Source organism: Haliotis rubra, unplaced genomic scaffold (genome assembly GCF_003918875.1).
Source record: "Haliotis rubra isolate DU_JTF1 unplaced genomic scaffold, ASM391887v1 Scf202, whole genome shotgun sequence".
Classification (NCBI taxonomy): Eukaryota; Metazoa; Mollusca; class Gastropoda; order Lepetellida; family Haliotidae; genus Haliotis; species Haliotis rubra.
In genome coordinates, this window is record NW_025766026.1 from 211,136 (window position 1) to 232,088 (window position 20,953).

General features: G+C 40.1%; 2 protein-coding genes across 2 annotated transcripts in view; both read right to left on the reverse strand.

Annotated features, from left to right (window-relative positions):
- Positions 1-7,299, reverse strand: LOC124275748. Its single transcript, XM_046711403.1, has 6 exons — positions 7,038-7,299; positions 6,309-6,458; positions 5,597-5,876; positions 4,391-4,459; positions 3,004-3,199; positions 1-2,774 (listed from the first exon to the last, which is right to left on the reverse strand). The coding sequence occupies exons 2-6, from the start codon at positions 6,377-6,379 to the stop codon at positions 2,530-2,532; spliced, it is 861 nt and encodes a 286-aa protein (XP_046567359.1). The 5' UTR covers positions 6,380-6,458; positions 7,038-7,299; the 3' UTR covers positions 1-2,529.
- LOC124275747 overlaps positions 7,179-20,953 on the reverse strand; it is a 24,067-nt gene continuing 10,292 nt past the window's right edge. Inside the window, exons 9-26 of the mRNA XM_046711402.1 lie at positions 19,867-20,937; positions 19,416-19,514; positions 18,795-18,933; positions 18,174-18,355; positions 16,756-18,085; positions 16,221-16,294; positions 15,874-15,969; positions 14,190-15,632; positions 13,396-13,724; positions 12,906-13,121; positions 12,247-12,557; positions 11,687-11,801; positions 11,041-11,223; positions 9,724-10,411; positions 9,085-9,302; positions 8,535-8,699; positions 7,780-8,027; positions 7,179-7,305 (exon numbers count right to left, since the gene is read on the reverse strand). Of these exons, the coding sequence (XP_046567358.1) occupies positions 7,299-7,305; positions 7,780-8,027; positions 8,535-8,699; positions 9,085-9,302; positions 9,724-10,411; positions 11,041-11,223; positions 11,687-11,801; positions 12,247-12,557; positions 12,906-13,121; positions 13,396-13,724; positions 14,190-15,632; positions 15,874-15,969; positions 16,221-16,294; positions 16,756-18,085; positions 18,174-18,355; positions 18,795-18,933; positions 19,416-19,514; positions 19,867-20,937 (6,914 nt within the window). The 3' untranslated portion in view covers positions 7,179-7,298. The remainder of the gene's footprint in view (positions 7,306-7,779; positions 8,028-8,534; positions 8,700-9,084; positions 9,303-9,723; positions 10,412-11,040; positions 11,224-11,686; positions 11,802-12,246; positions 12,558-12,905; positions 13,122-13,395; positions 13,725-14,189; positions 15,633-15,873; positions 15,970-16,220; positions 16,295-16,755; positions 18,086-18,173; positions 18,356-18,794; positions 18,934-19,415; positions 19,515-19,866; positions 20,938-20,953) is intronic.

Here is a 20,953-nt window from a genome sequence, read left to right on the forward strand (position 1 = left end):
TATTTGGTTATGCAAGCTGGTAATTTATTCATACGTTTTTATATGATCAGAAATGACAAAATAAATCATGAAATAACATTATTGTTATTATATAAATTCACCGGATCGTAGAAATATATACAAGTATATGCAATCAATTTATACATCCACAATGTAACTTTACCGGATAAGACGTGCAAAGTACATAAACCAATTATAAAACGTGTTACTGTATTAAATATTACTGTTCTGGTTTATTAAATAAGGCCGAACATAGACCCTTTGGGGCATTTATGAAACAACGTATCTTATATGACATTTACGTTCATACATTAAAGTATAACAAACACGTTTGCAACTCAAACCAGAATACAACTATCCCAAACAAACATAAAACAAGTTGATATATGCATAAAGGTCACCAAGTACACTATCACAGTATTATTTACATGATCACACTTTAGAAAAACTCCAAACTATCAAACATTTGAACACATCCTTAAAAAACAACACATTAACCAGTAATGTTATACTAGTATACGGAAATGTGCACAACTGTGAGAACGTATAATGACGTATGTACCCTGTTCTTTTCTGAGAAATATAAAGTCAGAAGACCAGTTAGTGAATTTAGTTTTACGCCGCTTTTAGCAATATTCCAGCAATAGCACGGCGGGGGACACCAGAAAATGGGCTTCACACATTGTACCCATATGGGGAATCGAACCCAGGTCTTCGGCGTGACGAGCGAACGCTTTAACTACAAGGCTACCCCGCCGCCCCTCAGAAGAACAAATTTACTCAAATGAATGATAGATTATATCAAAATCACTGAATGTGACATATTATGTGTAATTGCTTGTCATGAAAATGTAAACGTATGTACAAAATTATCAGATAATGACCATATACGTTCCACGTCAATTTAGAATAGGAGCATTTGTCAAGCTAGTTACCCTCGCATAGAAGATAGGAATAAACGGAGAAGACGTCAAACAAAATCTTGAGAATGTCAGTATATATGCATTTTGTCATTTGTTATACACAAATACTTTTTACTTTACAAATACATGTTTTCATTTGCCTGTAACAGTTGTAAAACAAAATGTCAATGGAATGAATACATCAAGTTGAAAAAATTAGTTAACAACACAACATGAAGCCAGTAGCGAGGTTGCAAGTAACAAGATCATAGCGACAGGTATCACACCACACGCTGGTACAGGTGAGCCTGTGGTGGAAGCAATGTTTGAGTCAGTAGTGACTGCTCTTGGTGTTGATAGTGATGATGTTTCGTTACCAGTGACCGGTGTGGGTAAAGCAGAGGTAAGGCCACTTGTGTCATTAGAAACAGGAGTCGCTGACATGGTAGATGCTATTTTCGATGTTACATCCTTAGTCACGGTTGTAGATGTTGTGCTCTCTGTGGATACCAGGGCAGATACCGTTATGGTTATGTTTGTACTTGCTGAGTTTGAAGGAATACCATTGTCAAATGCCAGCAGTGTGATGTTGTAGGTCTCCCCGTCTACTAGAGGCAGTATATTTCGTATAATCCCAGACCGTTCATCAACAGAAAATATACTTCCATTTTCAATTCTGTATGAGACATTATTCATGTCCAGATCTGTTGCTGTTGCAGTCAAGATGACACTGTAAGGCCCCAGTGGAGATATTTCTAAAGTGCGTGGAATATTTTGAAATACTGGTGGATACATATTTTTCGGGCCAAAAACAGCATTATAAACAGATACGTTAGATAGGTGGTCATTGTTGTCAAACAGATGGAAGTAAAATTTGTTCTCATAATGAGAAGTCAGCCAGGAATTCTGAGGAATAAGTATATTCTTTCCATCATGTTTTGTCACTTTGAGCAGAGATTCTGATGATACATCTCGCGTTATGTTATTGATGGCCCGCGCATATACCCAAGACTCATTAACTTGTGGAACCCGAACCTCAACATATATGTACTTCTTTCTTCCTCGGAATTCCTCCTTTGTTTTCGAAAATCCAATTTCTGATACAGAACCTACAGGATATGAATAAAACCCATTGGAGCTGTCATAGAGTCTGTCAGGGAGATTGTCCTTATCAACAAGGTCATTGACAAGAAAATCATCCATGTTATCTTCACCTACGGTATCAATTCTAACCTGATGGATCATGTCATGGTAGGATATGGATTCGAACACAGACAGCTGGGGATCACCCAGTGGGTTTATATTTTCAAATGTGGCCGAATAGTTATAAAACCTGCCCTTAAGTGATGACGTCATCCACCATCGAGCTGTTTTGGTCTCGCGACTGATGATATCACCAAAGTTAACAGTTAGTGATGGTTGGATGGATTCCATCCCCAGCTGAGCACTGGTGATTTTAAAAGACACAAGCAATCCTTTTTCATTTTCTATGATCTCCGGCTGCCCAGAGGATATCTTCACATGGCGTGCGATCCCATTACCCTTATTAGTTACCATTACTGCAAGGGGGAACGGAACAACCGGTTCCACTTGGGGTGTCATAGGATCATCGCCTTGAACATATTTTTCATGGAAGTAGGCCAAGCGTTAGACTTGGATTCGGCTTCACAGTTATTGTGTCTGGTAAAAGGGGGACGTTGAATTCCTTTTCACCCACAAAATATGATAAAGTGCCTCCAACATCATAGTTGACATCTTCATCCACAGCTGCACCTTTGTAAGCTACAATCAACCAGTCAGCTGAACCCTTGACCCCGGTGGCTAAAGTTCCAGTTCCAGACACGTCACTGATCCCCTCTAACACTGGTTGACCTTTTGGTTTGAAAAGAAAACAAGCGAAATCACACAGTGATTATGTTAAACGAATCATGATCAGTCAGTATTTAGAAACTGCAGTTTTTTACAAAGGCTCTGCACTTGACAACAAATTGAAGAGTATTGATTCCTCCTTTCGTCTTTAAGATGCTATGCATGAACCTTACCTAAACCATGTTGTATCAGAAACTGACATTTTCTGTACTGATTTGTCTCAAATTCTTACCAATAGAGAAGAGGTCATTTTCCAGAGATCCATTTCCGCCAGTTCTGGTTATGATAATGTCCACATCAATTTTTTCCAGCGACCCCTCTTCACCATTTTCTATCTCTAATCTTGCTTGAAAAGCATCTCTGGTCAACACAAGGTCCTGGGTAATCCGAATTCTTACTTTGGCACAGATTCCTTCTTCTGGTTTTGCCTTAAAAACGAAAAATACGACTGCTAATTAACAATAAACACGTGTTTTAAAAACAAACGAGACGGGTTTTTTGGTCGGACGCTCAATAGAAATTTCTGAGGTTAAAGATTCAATGACTTGTGGAACCAAACAACATGGCCCGCATACAACCTAATATCTAATGACCCAGGAACATAATTTAACTGGGTAAGAAGTACATTCATCAGACATTTTCCCAAGCTGATGCTTTGAGGGCAACAACGTCACAAACAAACGCTTAGCTCTTAATACATTGACGTGGAAGTCTGCAAGGCGCGTTTGTCCTAGGGTAGAAATCCGAAGTTGTGAAATCCATGGATGGATGGATGGATGGACCTAGTCAGGTTTTCTTTAGGACAATCCCCAATCATAATGAAGAACAGTGTTTGAACATCAAGAATTTCAATAATAGCTTGCCCCTCTAAACATTCAGACGGGTCTCATTTCTAACAGCACAACAGATGCAGTTTTGTCAAAAACAGCATTAGCAGCTATTTCTTTCTGCTAGTCAGTATATACGCCATGATGTAATGGTTACCTGTCCCTTCAGGAACCGAGTTTTCAACTTAAAAAGAACACGTTTTAAGTTCCAACAAGCCTTGACTCTGGCAACAACAGCTGGCACACAAGAAGTTCAGCGTCCCTGTGGTGCATGACGAGTTTTACGAATCCCTATGGGATACACTCGTGTTTGAACTGTTTGAGTGAATCATGTCATGACGCAATATGACCGTTGTTGTCAACTGAATATATGTATTATCATGATTAAATTAAATTTTACTTTTCTAATAGATGTATAACATGAATCTATAAGTGAAAAGACCACGCATTCTATACAAAAACAACATAATCATATATTCCTACAATTCTCGTTGCAAAATGGCTCAACATTGAACCTGATTAATGATTACGTTTAAAATTGTTAAACGTAATTTAATTCTGCATACACAACTCCGATAAGGAGGGAGCCAGAGGATACAAAAACCTGTCGGGTGTGGAGTGATCCTGGGATTATGAATCTTCTGGATACGAAAGTCATTGAGACCTTATTGTATTGTTGTGGCTTCCTCGGAATTTAGATGTTTTAACAAGCATGTTGCAGTTTCATCTTTCTCTATATTTTCCATGACGAAGGTGTTTCGATCTAAACTATATCAAGTAGTAATTACTCACCTCTTGGACACTTTTCTTATATTCTTCCATTACGTAACCAAAATATTGGAAAACACTTGAAAATCCTTTCTGAAACAATAGCAGAAAAAGTACAAACATGTCACTGAGTTACTTCACAGTAAGGGGTAGATATTTACTCTTTGTTCAGCAATGGTTCAACTGCATCAGGTTGATAAACCATTACAGTTATATCTTCTTTGAGTGGCATTTTAGAATTTGGAAGTACAATATAGAACGAACTTTATGGATAACAACTTCTTTTATTTTGAGGGTGTGACGTTTCGATACACATTCTTGTACGGTTGTCATGTTCCATTCCAGCTTTGGCAACGGTACAAGAATGTGTATCTAAACGATGCACTGACGAAATTAAATAAGTTGTTATCCATAACGTTTGTTCTACATTAAAGCTATACCCATCTGGGTAATGTCGACATTCACCAATGCAATGCAACCAAATACAATCTCTGCTGTTATTTTGAATTTAACAATACTAAAACATTCAAAAGGTATTCCGTTACTCCCCAATGAGTCCTCATTATTGGTGCTTTGTGATCATCAAATCAAGCATGAAGGCTTCTAATTTGTCATTGCGAGTGAGAGAAGCTTTGAGACAAGAATAACTGATTTCTGTATACCGAAAAAGAACTTGGCCAACTGTCATCAATAAACGTTGGGCCACTTTATTTTTTGGACGTTTCATATACCCGGTTGTTTCTACATCGGACATCTACACCCCAAAAAGGGACTGCAGTCGAAGGAGAAACAACTGATTTCAGTGAAAAGGGCAAATGGTGATCTTTCAACCAATACGTTAGAGGTAGAATTGGCACATGTAAGTTTACCAAGTGGTGAAGTATAACTATATCATGCATATGTCCAAGATATTTTTATGGATTAAACTTCTTTTTAATTTCTCTCACGACGTTTCGAGACCATTCCAGGTCCCTTCATCAGGTGAACTGTCAGTTAGGACTATAAAAAAAAGTTTAATCCATAAAAATATCTTGGACATCAATGTACAACTTCTAAACGCCACTGAAAGACATTATATCATGCATATACTTTAATTACCACATATTATACTTGTCCGTAAAGGAAAATTGATTTGTGAAATGTCAAGGAAAGTTATAACATTGTAGGTACTGCTGTACTTTAGATTCTTCCGAAAAAAGAAAAAATAGCTATTTCACAGTTTATACATACGTCTTTAACAGTCTTTGTATTGTCCATGAAGGTGTCTCCAAGGGTCCTCACATTTTGCAGTGACATGACATTTGATTCTGAAACATCTGAACTTCCGTCTTTCCACGCTGAAAATGTGTTGTTCCATCGTTGTAGAAATGTATTTATAACAGCTTGGTGGTCTACAACCACGAGTTGTAGTATGGTGTCAGCTTCACTGTTATCCAGGAGGTATTGGGACGGGCTGTTTTCTGACACTCCTTTAAAGAAGGCCTGTTTCCACTCGCCCTTAATGTCAACACTGAAACAGACCATCACATTTATACAATAAATGACGTTATACCACCAACAACATCAATATAAGAAAGCATTGTGACTCCATAAAGATTTCACTTGTTTTGTTTGTGGCTTAACGCCGCACTCAGCAATATTCCAGCTAAATGGTAGTGGTCTGTAAATAATTGATTCTGGACTAGACAATCCAGTGATAAAGATCAAGAGCATCGAACTACGCAACTTGGATATTATGACGTGTGTCAACCAAGCAAGAACTTCAGCGAACCTGACCATCCGATCCCGTTAATCACCTCTTACGACAAACATGGGTTGCTGAAGACCAATTCCCATCCAGATCTTCACAGTTACCATAAAGATATCGATAAGCTATTTCAATAACTTGCATGCTGATATCACTTGTTCTAACAGAGACATCAAAATTCGTGAGATAACTTACACACTGAGATTACCAAATATTTCTACAGAAACATCAACGAAGTTCTTGAGATAGTTTCTGGACTCCTCCATTGCAAGCACAAGTTCGGAGTTGACCTCCCGCCGCTTTCGTCCACTACCTTTACAAGTTCGGGAGAGTCCGTCAAGACAGCTGGAATGAAAACACGAGTAAAATAGTTTCACGTTGGTGAGTGAATGAAGGGACTGTTGTTTTACGGCTCAGCAAACAATATTCCAGCTACATCAAGGCTGTGTGTAAATAGTTGAGTCTGGTATGGGCAAAGTAGTGGCTGATGTTTTGATTTGGTTATTTTGTTGTTTATAGTGGGCGTCTGTAAATAATTGAGTCTGGACCAGACAAACCAGTGAACAACAGCATGAACATTAATCTACGCAATTGGGATACGATGACGTGTGTCAACCAAGTCGGCGAACCTGAACCCGATTCATTTGTCGCCTCTTACGACAAGCATGTGTTACTGATATCCCGGATCATCACGGATTGGCTGATGTATTTAACAACAATCAATGAATTAAGGTCATGAACTAAGTACCAGAAGTTCATTTCATTTTCAGTCTTGTCAATCAATATACACTGACTTGCAGCCAACCCTTATTTCTGTGAGTCGTTGTACGTCATTCCAAGCAATACGACAGCTATAGCAGAACAGGGTCCTGTAGTTAAGGGTCTATTTTAACCAGGAATCATTACAGGTTAATGCATACTCACTTCAGATATTTGAAGAGAAAGGGACAGACGGGGCAGGACAGCCCAAATCCACAATCCAAGGCATAGCTTGCTGCTGTTGTTGCCACAGACACTGCCGATGATGACTTGTCGATTTTAGAGATGTCGTAAATATCAAGTAAGCACCCAACTCCTGGTATCAGCTCAAAAGGGAGTCGAAGTAGTGGTATGTAACAGTTGTCAATGAGCCCCTTCACACAGTCACAAGGTATATTGGTACCGACATACCCCCGCGCTGCGAAACTACCTCCTGCAAGAAATCCCAAAATATATATGAATATTCGTGTTGTACGAACATGTCAAGGAAAAACCCATACCAATAGATGAATAACGACCGTATACCAAAACAACACGTACCAGAAAATAGATCCCTGAAGAACCGGATGGGAATTGATCTTCAGCAACCCATACCTGTCGTAAAAGGCGACTAAAAGGGTTGGGTGATCAGACTTGGTTGACACATGTCATCGTTTGCCAATTGCATAGATCAATTCTCATGGTGTTGATCACTGGATTGCGGCGTTAAACAAACTAACAAAAGCATCAGAAACTTATTCACTTTCGGTTTATGTCTGAAGAGTTGTCAGCATCAGCCCCTTGGTCAAGGGTTTAAGGAGGGTGGCCATGTATTACTTCAGGCTTTGTCCACACGCCCATCACATCGCGGTTGTCTGAGACACTATTCAAACAGGCGTCCATCCAAACTCACAGATTTTACCATTACCTCCATATACTGATCCTCCGCGGAAGCCGACTCTTCCCCCCACCACACGGTACAGGAGGCTGGCCAGGATACTGCCGTGTTAATCTCACAGAGGCGCTGTTTGTTCTAACCGAACCACAGATGTAGTCATACAGCACGATAAAACCGCACACGGATGATGAGGAACGCTTGCTTATCTTCTTTGGCAGCACGTCGATTTGGACAATTATGCTGGTGTTTGCATCCAAATTTCCTATAGGGTCGACCATCTGAATACATACATAGTTTGTCAGCATTCATTCTATGTCGAAGATGTCAGCGAACATGACCAGAACACAAAATGAAACAAAATCTTAAATATTCATTTTCAAGATGTATTAGGGGCGGTGGGGAAGTCTCGTGAGTGAAGTAATGGGTCTTCACACTTCCATGGTCAAGTAATTCTTTCCAAGCTTGTTTACCGTAATATTTTATTGTTGCAATAAAGGAAATATTGTTCTACAACAGTTGATAAAAAACCATAAAAAATATTTAGTGGAGAATTATGTTTTAATAGTGTCACACATGACGAATACGTCCAAACAATTTGCAGTGCAGAGTTAAGTCCCTTTGAACTGCGAGGACGATAGGCTCGTTGATTCAAATCTAGTATTGGCCATGATTATGATTCTTTGCCTGCACTGATCTGGCTTTATAAAAGTGGTAAATGTCAGACGTATACCAAATCGATCTGTCCTCTCAAATTAAGCTGACGCGTACATTGATATAGTATTTACCTGCACGAACTGTAAAGTTGGATGGTTCGGTAATGAAAACCTGACATTATTTGCACGGATAAAGCCATGGTTGGTCAGAGTAAACACCATTCTTGTTAACCGTCCTTCTTCGTACGGAATAAAGTTGACTTTAGCAGGTTCTATAGTGACAACAGGCATAGGAACCTGAAACAGACACCAGCTAAACTTGTACATTGTAAGCCTATAAAAACACATAGCGAATTGGTGAGTTAGTTTAGTTTTACGCCACACTCAGCAATATTACAGCTATATGGCAGCGGTCTGTAAATAATCGAGTCTGGACCAGACAATCCAGTGATCAGCAGCATGAGCATCGATCTATGCCAGTGGGATACGATGACATGTGTCAACCAAGTCAGCGAGCCTGACTAGACGATCCCGTTAGTCGCCTCTTACAACAGGGATGGGTTACTGAAGATCAATTCTAACCCGGATCTTCACGGGTGACATATATAGAAGCTTTGATCATGAAGCAAAATGTTGGTGCCAGTCAAGAAGTGCTGCTGATTGAAGATGGACATGCATGTACCCTTGTTTCAAACGTTGATTCCAGCGTGATTGTGTACTTGTCCTCGAATGTTGTCTTTGTGACAGACCACGTGTATGTTACTGCGGTGCGCTGGAGAAAGATCCTGTACGTAGATTTGCTGCCATCCACAACGATGATGACAGACTTGGATGTGTGGTTGGCTGCTTCAACCTGCAGGGTATACCGGTCTGCATAGATCCCGTCAAAATTTACAGTGCCTGTGGATAAAGAGTTAAATTGCAAATAACTCTCACTTTTAGATGTATCATCGTACAAATTGGTTTTAGCGTACATACGCCAATCATCCTCACACATGGGGTAGCGAGGTTGGGACCTTAAACATGGTCTCTCACGGAAGCATCAGGAAAACTCAGGTCGACTTCTTCAATTGAAGGAGAATTGTGTGATATGGTCAGCAATGAAGAATTAGAACAACATCATTGTCTCCTCCTTATCGGTATTTATATTTGTCCAACTAGGGGCAATACATAGTGTTAAGACCAAGTTGTAATCTTTCACAAATATTAAATTTTGAATTTGAATTAGTTTCGCTCATCTGGCTCTATTTTCAACCATTCAGTGTCAGACTTTTACAAATATGTGCAGTGAGATACAAACTGCTTCTTCCGTCCAAAATACCTGATTCATTTGTAATGGCCGTCTTGCTGAACATTCTCCGTGGTTGTCTCAGTGTCACCTCTGCCTCAGCTAACAGTGGTTTATCAGCTGCAAAGTATGTGTACTCGTCCTCCACAAGGACCTGGATGCCGTGGCGGTCATCAGAAGTTATATAGAATGTAAAAGCAAGCGAAGACGAGGCATCCTGAGAGCCGATCACCAAGTTCCCAGACGTTTCACCAAGCTGTCTGTCCGCGAGCACAGTATAGACGAAAACAACTGTTGCTGTTTCTCCCGGTTCCAGGTCCAACTTTCCAGATGAAGAAGAATGGAGCTTGGATATAGCTGCCACTTTCACAGGCAATCCATCGGGAATTTGGACATTGATGTCTTCAGCTGGTGCCTCACCAGTGTTCGTGATATTGATGTTGAAAATTGTTTGTTTTCCTCTTGCTGCAGCTGTCTTGATTGTGGATGGTGATAACTTGAGAAGAGGTCTCCTTATCTTTAGATTTAGTCTCACTCGTAATACTGTTCTCGTTCCCCGCTCACTACGTAATACCACATACAACTCTGTTTGCAAAGGCAGCTTCTGCTCAATGATGAGGTGAAGTGTCACAGTTGCCATTGGAGGAAGCCTTGTGATGTTTGTGCGTTGTTCGCCGAATTGGACCCATGCAGAATCAACAGTGTAGGAATAACTCTGAACCTGAAATATTCAATTGTTTATTTCAAGAGTTTGGTCTCTTAATAGCTGGAATATCGCTGAGACAACAAACAAATCAATCTTGATCGAAACAGTAGAGAGAAGAGTGAGTGAGTTCAGTTTTACGCCGCTTTTAGCACTATTCCAGCAATATCACAGCGGGGGATACAACAAATGGACTTCACACATTGTACCCCAGTGGGAAATCGAATCTGGTTCTTCGGCGTGACGAGCGAACACCTTAACCACTAGGCTACCCCACCGAAGAGTAACCACGACGTGCATAAAATACATATGTCAGGATGCTGAATTCTTGGATTCTTGTGTTCCGTGAAGAAACTCCTAATTCTGCTAATCACACACATTAGTACCGACGGATACCCCGGCCCACTACGTATTGTTAATGTAACATTCTTCAGCCCTGGAAGTCAACGATATGGTATCTGGGGTTCACATTCATTACCATTGACCACAATAACACTGGAAAAAAGTCCACTTTTCCAAGCTTGGAAATGTCTTGGAAAGATGATGTTTCCAAGACATTTCCAATTTTGGAAAGATGATATTTCCAAATTGGAAATTTTTGAAAATCACCATATTTTTTCTTGTGTAATCTACAAAGGTCAACATACCGTCGCAGAAATGTTCTCCAGTGAGTCCAGTCCATTATTTGTAACATTTGCAACGACAGGAAAAGTGACTGTTGGCGTATCGAGGTAGGCTGTGAGCGACACAAACTTTGGGTCACAGATCATGCTCTGGACACGCCAGTTCTTTTGCTCCAGAAACTCAGTATCAGCCGGATGACTTGCGCTCTTTAAACATATATGTTGCACTTCACATTATGACAATACATTTCATCCTCCTATATAGATATTTATCCCAAGATATTTATACATAGATGGAAAGGATACATACAAACTATCATAAACAAATGTTAAAAATGCAAAAGCAACTCAAAATTGAAACACCTTCAAAATTTTCAAAGTTTTCAGATCCAATACTGTTATATGAAGCATACGGCTTTATGGATAACAATTTCCTATTTATTGCATAGCGCGACGTTTTGCAATATATTCTTACATGGATATCAAGCTAAAACGCCGCTCTATGCAATAAACAAGATGTTATCATCTATATAGTCGTATGTTTCATTATTGACACACAAACTTCTAGAATACCGATTAAACAAGCAATATTGTTATGTTTTGTTTGAATAATAATACAATATATTTACCAGTAATTCACCGTACGTTATGAATGATCGTATATACACACCACACTAAATTCGCCACTGTCATCTGGCCGTGGGTAATAGATGGCGGTAAACAGAAACGGTCTTGTGTCTTCAGCCTGAGCTTCCAAGTCACGTACTATGTTTTTGTTTCTTATCCTATATTCAAATAGTGAATAATGATTAAAATAACGTGAAACAGCTTGAGAAAAGTGGTTAGCTGTTCCAAACAAAGATTTGATTATACGTGTACAAAGTTTATAGTCTCAAGAGCAAAAACAAATATGGCATCGATCTTATGTTAAACACGTTCTGTTTGACTAAATTGGATAAATATACTCATGGAAATGAATATGGTAACACATGAGAGTACAAGTGTTCCAATATATATTTCCAGAATTTCACTCACAGTGCAATACATACCTTGTGAAGAAACCTGGAAACGGACAAAGGAACACTTGTGCTTCCACGTGTTCCCTTATCAATTTCTATGAGTATATATGACTAATACGCATGTCAAAGTTGGAATGCTCTACTTAACGTTCCGTTTGCACTTTTAAAAAGATACGATGCCCTTGATCCTTGCCAAAACATCAATACTCACTGGATTGTAACCACAGCTGAAGTGAGATTCCAGTTACTTCCAGACACGTCAAGATGTCCAGATATACGGATTTGTGTCGGATATGCCAACGTCCCCGAGGGTGTCAGACTATCCACTACAGCACTGTAGGACAGAGGAACTGACAACAGCCACTGGACATCATGGTGACCAACAATATTTTGCGCACGAACTTTGATGACATAGGGAGTAGATCTACCAGTGGCAGAGATCCAAGTGATGTTCCCAGTGTCCTGATCGATCGTCATTCCCAGGGGAGATGAAATCAGTCTCCAGCGAATTGCATGGGTACCCTGGCAACATGTATAATTACATTGCATGTCATTGTCTTGTAAATGCTATAGTATTGCACGAAATCTATCTAATACAAACCGCTTTAACAACTCATAACAAACAATACCAACAAACATAAATCAGAGGAAGATTTCGTCTAGGTTTGTTTCATGTCAGAGAAACTTGTCTACAGAGATCATACTAGACTAACGCTTAGTCTCTGAATGTATAAGTTTGATTGTAACAAATAAACCCATTCAAATTGAAAAGGAGAAATCTAGACTTGCTTCATTTAGGGCTTTGGCACTGCAGGGAGGGCTAGGCTGTAGGGAAATAATATGGTTGATAGAGATAGACTAAGATCATACCTGTACAAGCGACATCTTCTGTTCGTAGCTCTGTCCCTCGGTCAACTGAGAATCATTTATGGCACTCACTACTGGCGGTAGGGCTTGTACTGAACAAGAATCTCCTGTCCAGGGGAGCGTACATGTGCATTGTCCAAACAGACATTGACCATGAGGTGGACTGTATGTATCCCCACAAGCCGTTGTGGGACATTGTACAACGAAGGTGTAAGAAACCTATTTTTGACAGAAAACATAGTTAAATCGGAGACATTAGAACTTCAATTTTAATAACGTTTGAAACATAACTAAAATGTCGACAAGAAAGCATCAGTGAAGATTAAAAACTTACATCCCAAAAGCATAATCTAGTGATTTACTCTTGCAAAATGCTCTTATGCAGATACAATACACATTTATTGCAGCATAATATATGAAGTGAATATTAACTACATATGTCACAATGCTTTAACAGAACTTTCAGTCTCGTCAGATCATCAAATGCATTTACCTTATTGTTAGTGAAGTGCACTCCGTCTGAACTTATCTCAACATGTACTGTTCTCTGGCTTAGTGTAGGTGAGATACACGTGAAATGCTGTCCATTGACCCTCTGAGCTGCAACGGTTACTGATCCAAACTTGCATTTGTAATTACTGGTGTTTGAGAACTTGAAGTTATGTCCTCTTATATGGACAGGTGTCCCCCCAACGTCAGGGCCTGCATCCGGAGACACGCTGAGGACAGTTGGTAGAGGGAGGCAATCTGGTCCATAGAATGTTTCATTGCATTGATCACACAGGTTGCCACTCCAGTTGGGACTCTCGCAAATACAGGTTCCTTCAAGAAACGAAAAGAGTGTTGCAGTTCATACAAAGGCATTGCTGGAAATCTGTTGATACATGATGGCGTTGTGAATATTGTCTGAATCAAAGGCGGTATTCTATGTTGTTTCTATTTAACTGTGTGGTGTAAGTATGTATGTATGTATGTATGTGTGTGTGTGTTCGTGCAGGTGTGTGTGCGTGCGTGCATGCATGTGTGTATGTTTGTGTTCGTGTGTGGATGTATGTATTTATGGATGGATGAATGGATGATGGGTGGATGAATGGATGCATGGATCCATCCATGCATGCCTATACGTAATTGGGTAGGTGGGTAGCTGGATGGATGGGGAGGTAAGAAGGTAGGTAGGTGGGTGGTCAGGTAGGCAGGTAGGCAGGCAGCTGAGTGGGTAGGTTCACCCTTAACGTTCAAAAGCCTTGTATAATCGATACACAGAAAACATTTACTACTTCAACATACCTGTCTGTGCGTCGCATGAGCCATGTACACACTTAGGACAGGCTGCACAGTTGCCTCCCCATGTATTTGGAGCACAGGCCTCGCACGATTCTCCTCTGTACTGGGAAAGACAAGTACATCTATCCGGCTCTCCACAGAATCCTCTCCCTGAACAGTTATTGGTCTTGTAACAGGTAGCAACAGCACACGACTCGCCCATCCACCCATCAACGCACTCGCAGAGGCTGGGTCCGACACATCTTCCGCCATTACATTCGCTGAGGTCTGAACAGTCGTACTCATCACAGTCATCCCCCTTCCATCCGCTGATACAGCTACATCCATTTGGTCTGACGCACTCTCCTTTGCCACTGCAGTTGTTCACTTGCGAACAGTCAAATGCCTGGTTTACCGATATTGGTAGGTGTATTACATTCAAGAGTCTTGGGTCATCAGATCTTTCCACAATTTTGTCTCGGACCACATTTTCGTCGGTTGTGCCCCACCAGTTGTGTGAGGCATTGATATAGCCACTGCCCAGTTTAGTAACTTTCAGCTCAAAGTCAGAACTTGGATTGTCCAAAATGTTCTCAGATAACGTGTAATTTTCTAAATTTAAAGTAACTGTCCCTTCAGTAAAATGTGATTGTGAAATCTGGTTATACAAGAAGGATCCACCTGGCGTTTGAAACGCTGATAAAGAAAATGCACAACGTCCAGATACTTGTGTTATGACATTGGAGCTGACCGATAATGCTAAAGTTTGACTGCTCCATGATCCCTTCTGCAAGTCTATATCAAATAAACATTTTGAATCTGACGTGATATTATTTCCCCTGTTGTCAGTAACCAAGACCTCACTCATACCGGTGGTGACGATGACAGCGGTACCCTGACCTCTTAATGTATTTGACCTCATAACAATCTTTTTTCTGTCATCCCGTCCAGCGTTCCCAACTGCTGAAATGTGCGCAGATCCATCATTGTTCTCGAAGGTGCAGTGGCTTACTGTTATGTTTGAAAAGCCATCATAGTATCTTGATGATATCAGACGAACTGCAGGCATGTTCTTATGATCATGAACAAAACAGTTTCTTATCTTAATTTGGTGATTTCCGTTGAAAGAGTCAAGTTTCACATAAACACCAAACTCATCATTGTTGAGGATTTCCATTTCCTCCAGAGAAATACTTCCTGTTTTACCTTTATGATAAACTCCGCTCAGGGCATTGCTGTGTACAATCCCATTACGCAACAATAAGGAATTTGATTGGATCACAATACCGTATCTTTTACTCTCAACAATAGCAGATCGACCCAGGTTTACCATTGTTACACCATACCCTATCGTCATCCCAGATCTCTCTGTGTGTGCGATTCTGCAGTCTGACATCGTCATGTTGTCTGTGTAGGTCACCAAGCCATAATGTGATCCAGTTATATTGACATTTCGTAAAATGATCCCTGAAATAGAAAACAAAATCCTGTTTAGGGCACATTCATAGAAATGTTATTGTTCAAGGAACTGAAAACAATCTACTAAAAACACGAACTCTTTGGTTTTGTCCTGTGAACATTTGATTTCTTTTTTAAAGACGTTCACCTTTTGCGTTTAGTTTTATTGAATTCAAATGTATATGACACACATGTGATGCTGAGTTGCATGCAGGTGCAATGTATCACAGCTGAATGATAACAACATTACCTGCTTTGTAATTGAAAACAATTCCATGCCAGGGCTTCATTGTATGATATTTCAGCACAACTGGCTCGGAGCTGGATGATATGGTCTCAAGAAAACCTGATGAATTAACGAGATGCATTATATATGAAGGTCTAGAAAAGCATCTGATACAATATACCACAGCAACAAGTACCCATTTCATCACATTTCCCAGTACTAGTAGTAAGTCACTTTGCTCAACATTTGATACTTTGCATAATTTCTGTAATTAAAACTCACAATGAATTCATGGAGAATCAAACAAGAGGCAAGGTTCAAGGTTCAATGTATGAATCATTAGTTCAATAAGAATAGAGATGGACACTCACCATAGGAATAAATACCCCTTTTTTGCATGAAGAGAAGCTGAACTCCAGCATGAATGGCAAGTCTTCCTTCATTCCTGTAAGAATGATGAAGGATATATATAAGTAGGACAAGTCGGTGTGTCTTTATCAGAATGAATCTGAAGGGATTTGGAACCCGAAAACCATCCCCATAAGGCTATTTAACGAGTTCATTAGAGAATCTACAATTTATACCAAAACTACCAAAATATAACTGGCCTTCAGCAACCCAGCAGAATCGGGATCGGGTGGTCAGGCTCGCTGACTTGATAGACACGTCATCATCGTATGTCAGTTGCATAGATCGATGCTTATGCTGTGGATCATTGGATTGTCTGATCCAGACTCGATTATTTACAGACCTCTGCCATTTGGCTGGAATATTACTGAGTGCGGCGTAAATCAACAACCGAAACAAGCAGCAGTCAAAAGATTCATTCCATCTTAACTCAACCAGAAAAAGACACACGATTCCTTTCATCTTAAGTCGTGCAATACACAAGATTCCAAGCCGTACCTGATCATTATTGACCTCTCTATGACGTATGGTTCGGACCGTCCAGTCAGAGTTATCTCCTCCTCCACAACTCCTCCAACTGCTCCCAACTCAAAGAAATCAGTCGGCCTCACACTTGCCACAGACATTGTTGTATTGGACAGTAGAAAAGGAATATACGATACAAATCCAAGCTCCATATTGACGTCAAATCCACATATTCTGTCCTTGATTTGAGACAGTTCAGTGAATCCCCAGTAGTTCCATCTTGCATCATTCTCCAGATTGCTCTTGAAACCGGCCACCTTCAGCTCACATAATGCATTTGGATTGAAGAAGGAATTGTTGTTTATCTCTATTTCGTATATTTCAATGAGAAGGACATTCGTAACTTGGTTCAAAACCATGGAATTGTTATTGATCTTAATGTTTGAAAATGTACGATCCTCTTTCGGCATATGAATTACACTTGGGGCAGTATTGTTCCTGAACACGTTTCCTGAAATGTGTATCACTGAGCTCGATTGTATATCATATATCGCTATCATAGGAGCAGTGCTTGAAAGGGCGTGGTTATTACAGAATGTATTTGATGTTATGTTTACATCATGTCCACTTTGACTCTGTAACTTGATACTGAATATCTGGCCTGTGTTATTAACATAAGTATTGTTAGCAATGATCAATGTGGTATGTCCTTTCTGGCGGTAATAATCAAATACAAATACACTCGCTACATTTCCTTCAAATACATTTTCTTCAAATTGTATCTCCCCAGATGTGATAGAAAATCCCCCCATATAAATAACTCTTCTATAACTAAACTGTGACGAAAATGAGTATTCCTTGTATCGTGTGTCATGTGCTATCATACTGCTTCTACGGACACTGAGTCGCACCTCATGGTTGCTGTTTGAACCAGGGTACAGATACATGGCATATCTTGTGTTAGCTCTCACGACACTGTTTGTTACGGCAATGTCTAAATACACAGACGATTCGGAACCGATCCCAATGAGATTATCTGCAACAGTGCAGTTATCCACCGTTACAAGGCCAAATCCTGATAAATATATCCCATACTTTCCATTTCCGGACAACACACAACCAACCACAGTGGATCTTGAATGTTTGTCTATGCCATGAATTCTAATGCCATGTAAACCATTGGACGACGATTCTAAGCCATCCATAACGGGCAAGGATGTTCCATACTTGGAGATAGTAAAGCCACTGGCTTTTGAGAAGGAGGACTTTACATTTGATATTTTAGTAATATTGCCATTTAAAACTATTCCATCAAGGGTGTCATTTATCTCTAGATATTCAAGTTGAGTGTCAAGGGTGGGCGCTGAAAAATAAAGAATTCAATATGAATATCTTAGAATTTAACCTACAGAATAACGAAATGGAAAAGGGGTTATAAATTCTTGAGTTACCTGTGAGATAATTCCCATGGCATCTGACGCTGATGTCTTCGAAATGAGAACAATACGATCGTTTGTTGATACACTGGTTTACGTGTGATTCGTTGCCCACACAGTGTAACTTTGTATATTCGATCGTCCCAGAGCCAGATCCAAACTTTGCACGATCGTAATACGTCACTCCACCTTCAGGGCTAAAACACGCACAAACAAAATGTGTAGGTTCTCTGAGACGACAGACTGATGGTAACTGCATATAAAGAAAACATTCAACTTTGAATGTGTGAGTAAGTGAGTTTAGTTTTACGCCATGCTCAGCAATATTCCAGCTATATGGCGGCGGCGGTCTGTAAATAATCGAGTCTGGACCAGCCAACCCTGTGATCAACAGCATAAACACTGATCTACGCAACTGGAATGCGATGGCATATGTCAACTAAGTCAGCGAGCCTGACCACTCGATCCCGTTAGTCGCATCCTACGACAAGCATGGGTTACTTTAGATAAATTCGAACCCGGATCTTCATGGGTCAACTTTAAATGTAAACAGAATGGACTTTACAAAGCATCAATGGGAGTTTTTAGAAATAATTATGAAGAGGAACAGAAGGACTTAAACAGTAAACTACATACTCAAAGCTGGCCATTCTGCAAACCACTTTAGCATCATGAATATCAAAGCCATCATCGCAGATAGTGCTGTATTCTCTTCCAACCAGAACCTCGACTCTTCCTTCACGTTCATCACTACCGCCAGCAAACCGCACGATTCCTTCAAAGGTATGAATTATATGTATGTAGACAAATCTCTTGTTGAGAGGCGCGCATGCAATCCAAATTGTATCACACCTAGTTTGTTTGTTTGTTTGATTGTTGTTTAAAGCCGCATACCAACTAGGCGGCGGAGGTCTGAAAATAACCTTGTCCTGTCATATCAGTGATCAATAGTATTAGCATATACACAAGTGGAATACGATTGCACGTGTAATCCAAGTCAGCGAGCCTGACCCCCCTCTGACGCCTCTAACGACAACCATGGGTTACTGAAGAACCCCGTTCTTCGAATTCATGGGTGTAGCACAAATCGTCCAAGTCAGTGGTCCATGACTACGTATGTAGATGTTCCAAACAGCATGGCCAAAATACGGGGTTCCTGTTATACAGGTGCCCGTACTAACACGCACTGATAAAGCAATGTTATATGCTAGTAATATTACTTTTAGGAACTGGTTACAAGAGTTTGTGTATACTTACGTGGTTGTTCAGTCACTTTCACTCCCTCCCATGGTATACCTACAGTGGCTGGGTTGAATCGTACTGGCATATCTCTGGATCCCATAACATAGAGGCTTCCTAAACACAGAATGTGCAATGAACGTGAACATATCTATTGCAAGCAATGACTTGTTGAAAGTTATTTCATGACAACAGAATGCCAGTATCCCAAGAATAGAAAACATTTTTCTAACATAAACAACATGATCAAATATGAACAGTATGGTTTTACTACAAAGACTCTCCCTTACCGTCAAGTCGCAGGGCGGTTGGGTAACCTATTTGTTAAAGCCCCCGCTCATCACGCTAAAGACTCGGGTTCGATTCTCCACATTGGTACAAAGAATGAAGCCCATTTCTGATGTTCGTCGTGATGTTACTGGAATATTGCCTTAAAGCGGCTTAAAACCATACTCAATCACTTACTCACCTTCAACTCGCATTCCAACGCTGTCTTTAAACAGCAGTTCCACGCCAGCATCTATCGCCAGAGTGTCATCTTTGCCAACAATTATGTTACTTGTGACAGTGTATGGACTTTGTGCTCTCGTCAGTGTAACGGTCCCACCAACGGTACCGCCTATTGTTCCGTTTGAGTCAAGAAAAGGTGTTGTCTCCACAAGTTCTGTCATTTCCCTATCTTTGAAAAATGGCATGATTGATATCTCAGGTAGGACTGCGTCATTAGATTTGTCATATATCTTTACTTCTATATCTGAAAATGTGTCTTTCCCCCAATAGTTGTAACTAGCGTTGATAATGGTATCCCTGAAATCATTGCTGGCGAATTTTATGAAGTAGGCTAAATTGGTTTCAAACACATTGTTTGTAATGATAACATCCGGCGTTTTCAGTGTAAGCAGACAAGAATTGAAGGTATTCATGGTTGCATCTATTTTCTCATCGAGAGATTGTTCTGATTTAAATTCCATATTTCCAACATTAAAATTGTTTTCCTTAATTATAACCCTGTTATCAGCATCACCGCTAAGATCTATATCAGCAGTTCCCGCCGAAGCCAAAAATGAATTATTTGCAATTTCAGCATCTAAATATTGACCTTTTACCTTGAATACGCGTCCCTCATACACATTAAGTGTATTGTTCAGAAACATTACAGTCGTTAATGAGTGGGTTGAGTCACATAAAACACCGCCTGTATTGAAAGCGGACCCGCTTGCTGTGAACGCATGTGGGGCAGCATCACCTTTCGTCGTGATTGTTACTGCCCTGGAGGTGACATTAGAGTTCTCTAACATAATATTTCCAGTGTCATTGCTTGTTGATGTCCCTGAACACGTAGACAGGCTTATATCATTATTCGGGGTTATCAGCTGAGATTCTGATATTGTTACATTGAAGCAGTGAGATCCCAGTTTAAGAGAATCTACTTCAACATAGCTATGGAGCAGAGACAACACCAGCTTGGAGGAACATTTTTCCTTGCGGAGGTTTTCAATTGTCCTTGCTGCTTTCAAGACACCATGGGTAACTTCCAGATCTACAATAAAGGGAAA

Excerpts from the sequence above, each read along its gene's own strand:
- LOC124275748 (XM_046711403.1), bottom strand. The coding sequence starts at position 6,379 with ATGGAGGAGTCCAGAAACTATCTCAAGAACTTCGTTGATGTTTCTGTA. Across the intron at positions 3,200-4,390 it reads ATAAGAAAAGTGTCCAAGAG|GCAAAACCAGAAGAAGGAAT; the intron begins GTGAGTAATTAC and ends TTCGTTTTTAAG. Across the intron at positions 2,775-3,003 it reads AAATGACCTCTTCTCTATTG|GTCAACCAGTGTTAGAGGGG; the intron begins GTAAGAATTTGA and ends TCAAACCAAAAG.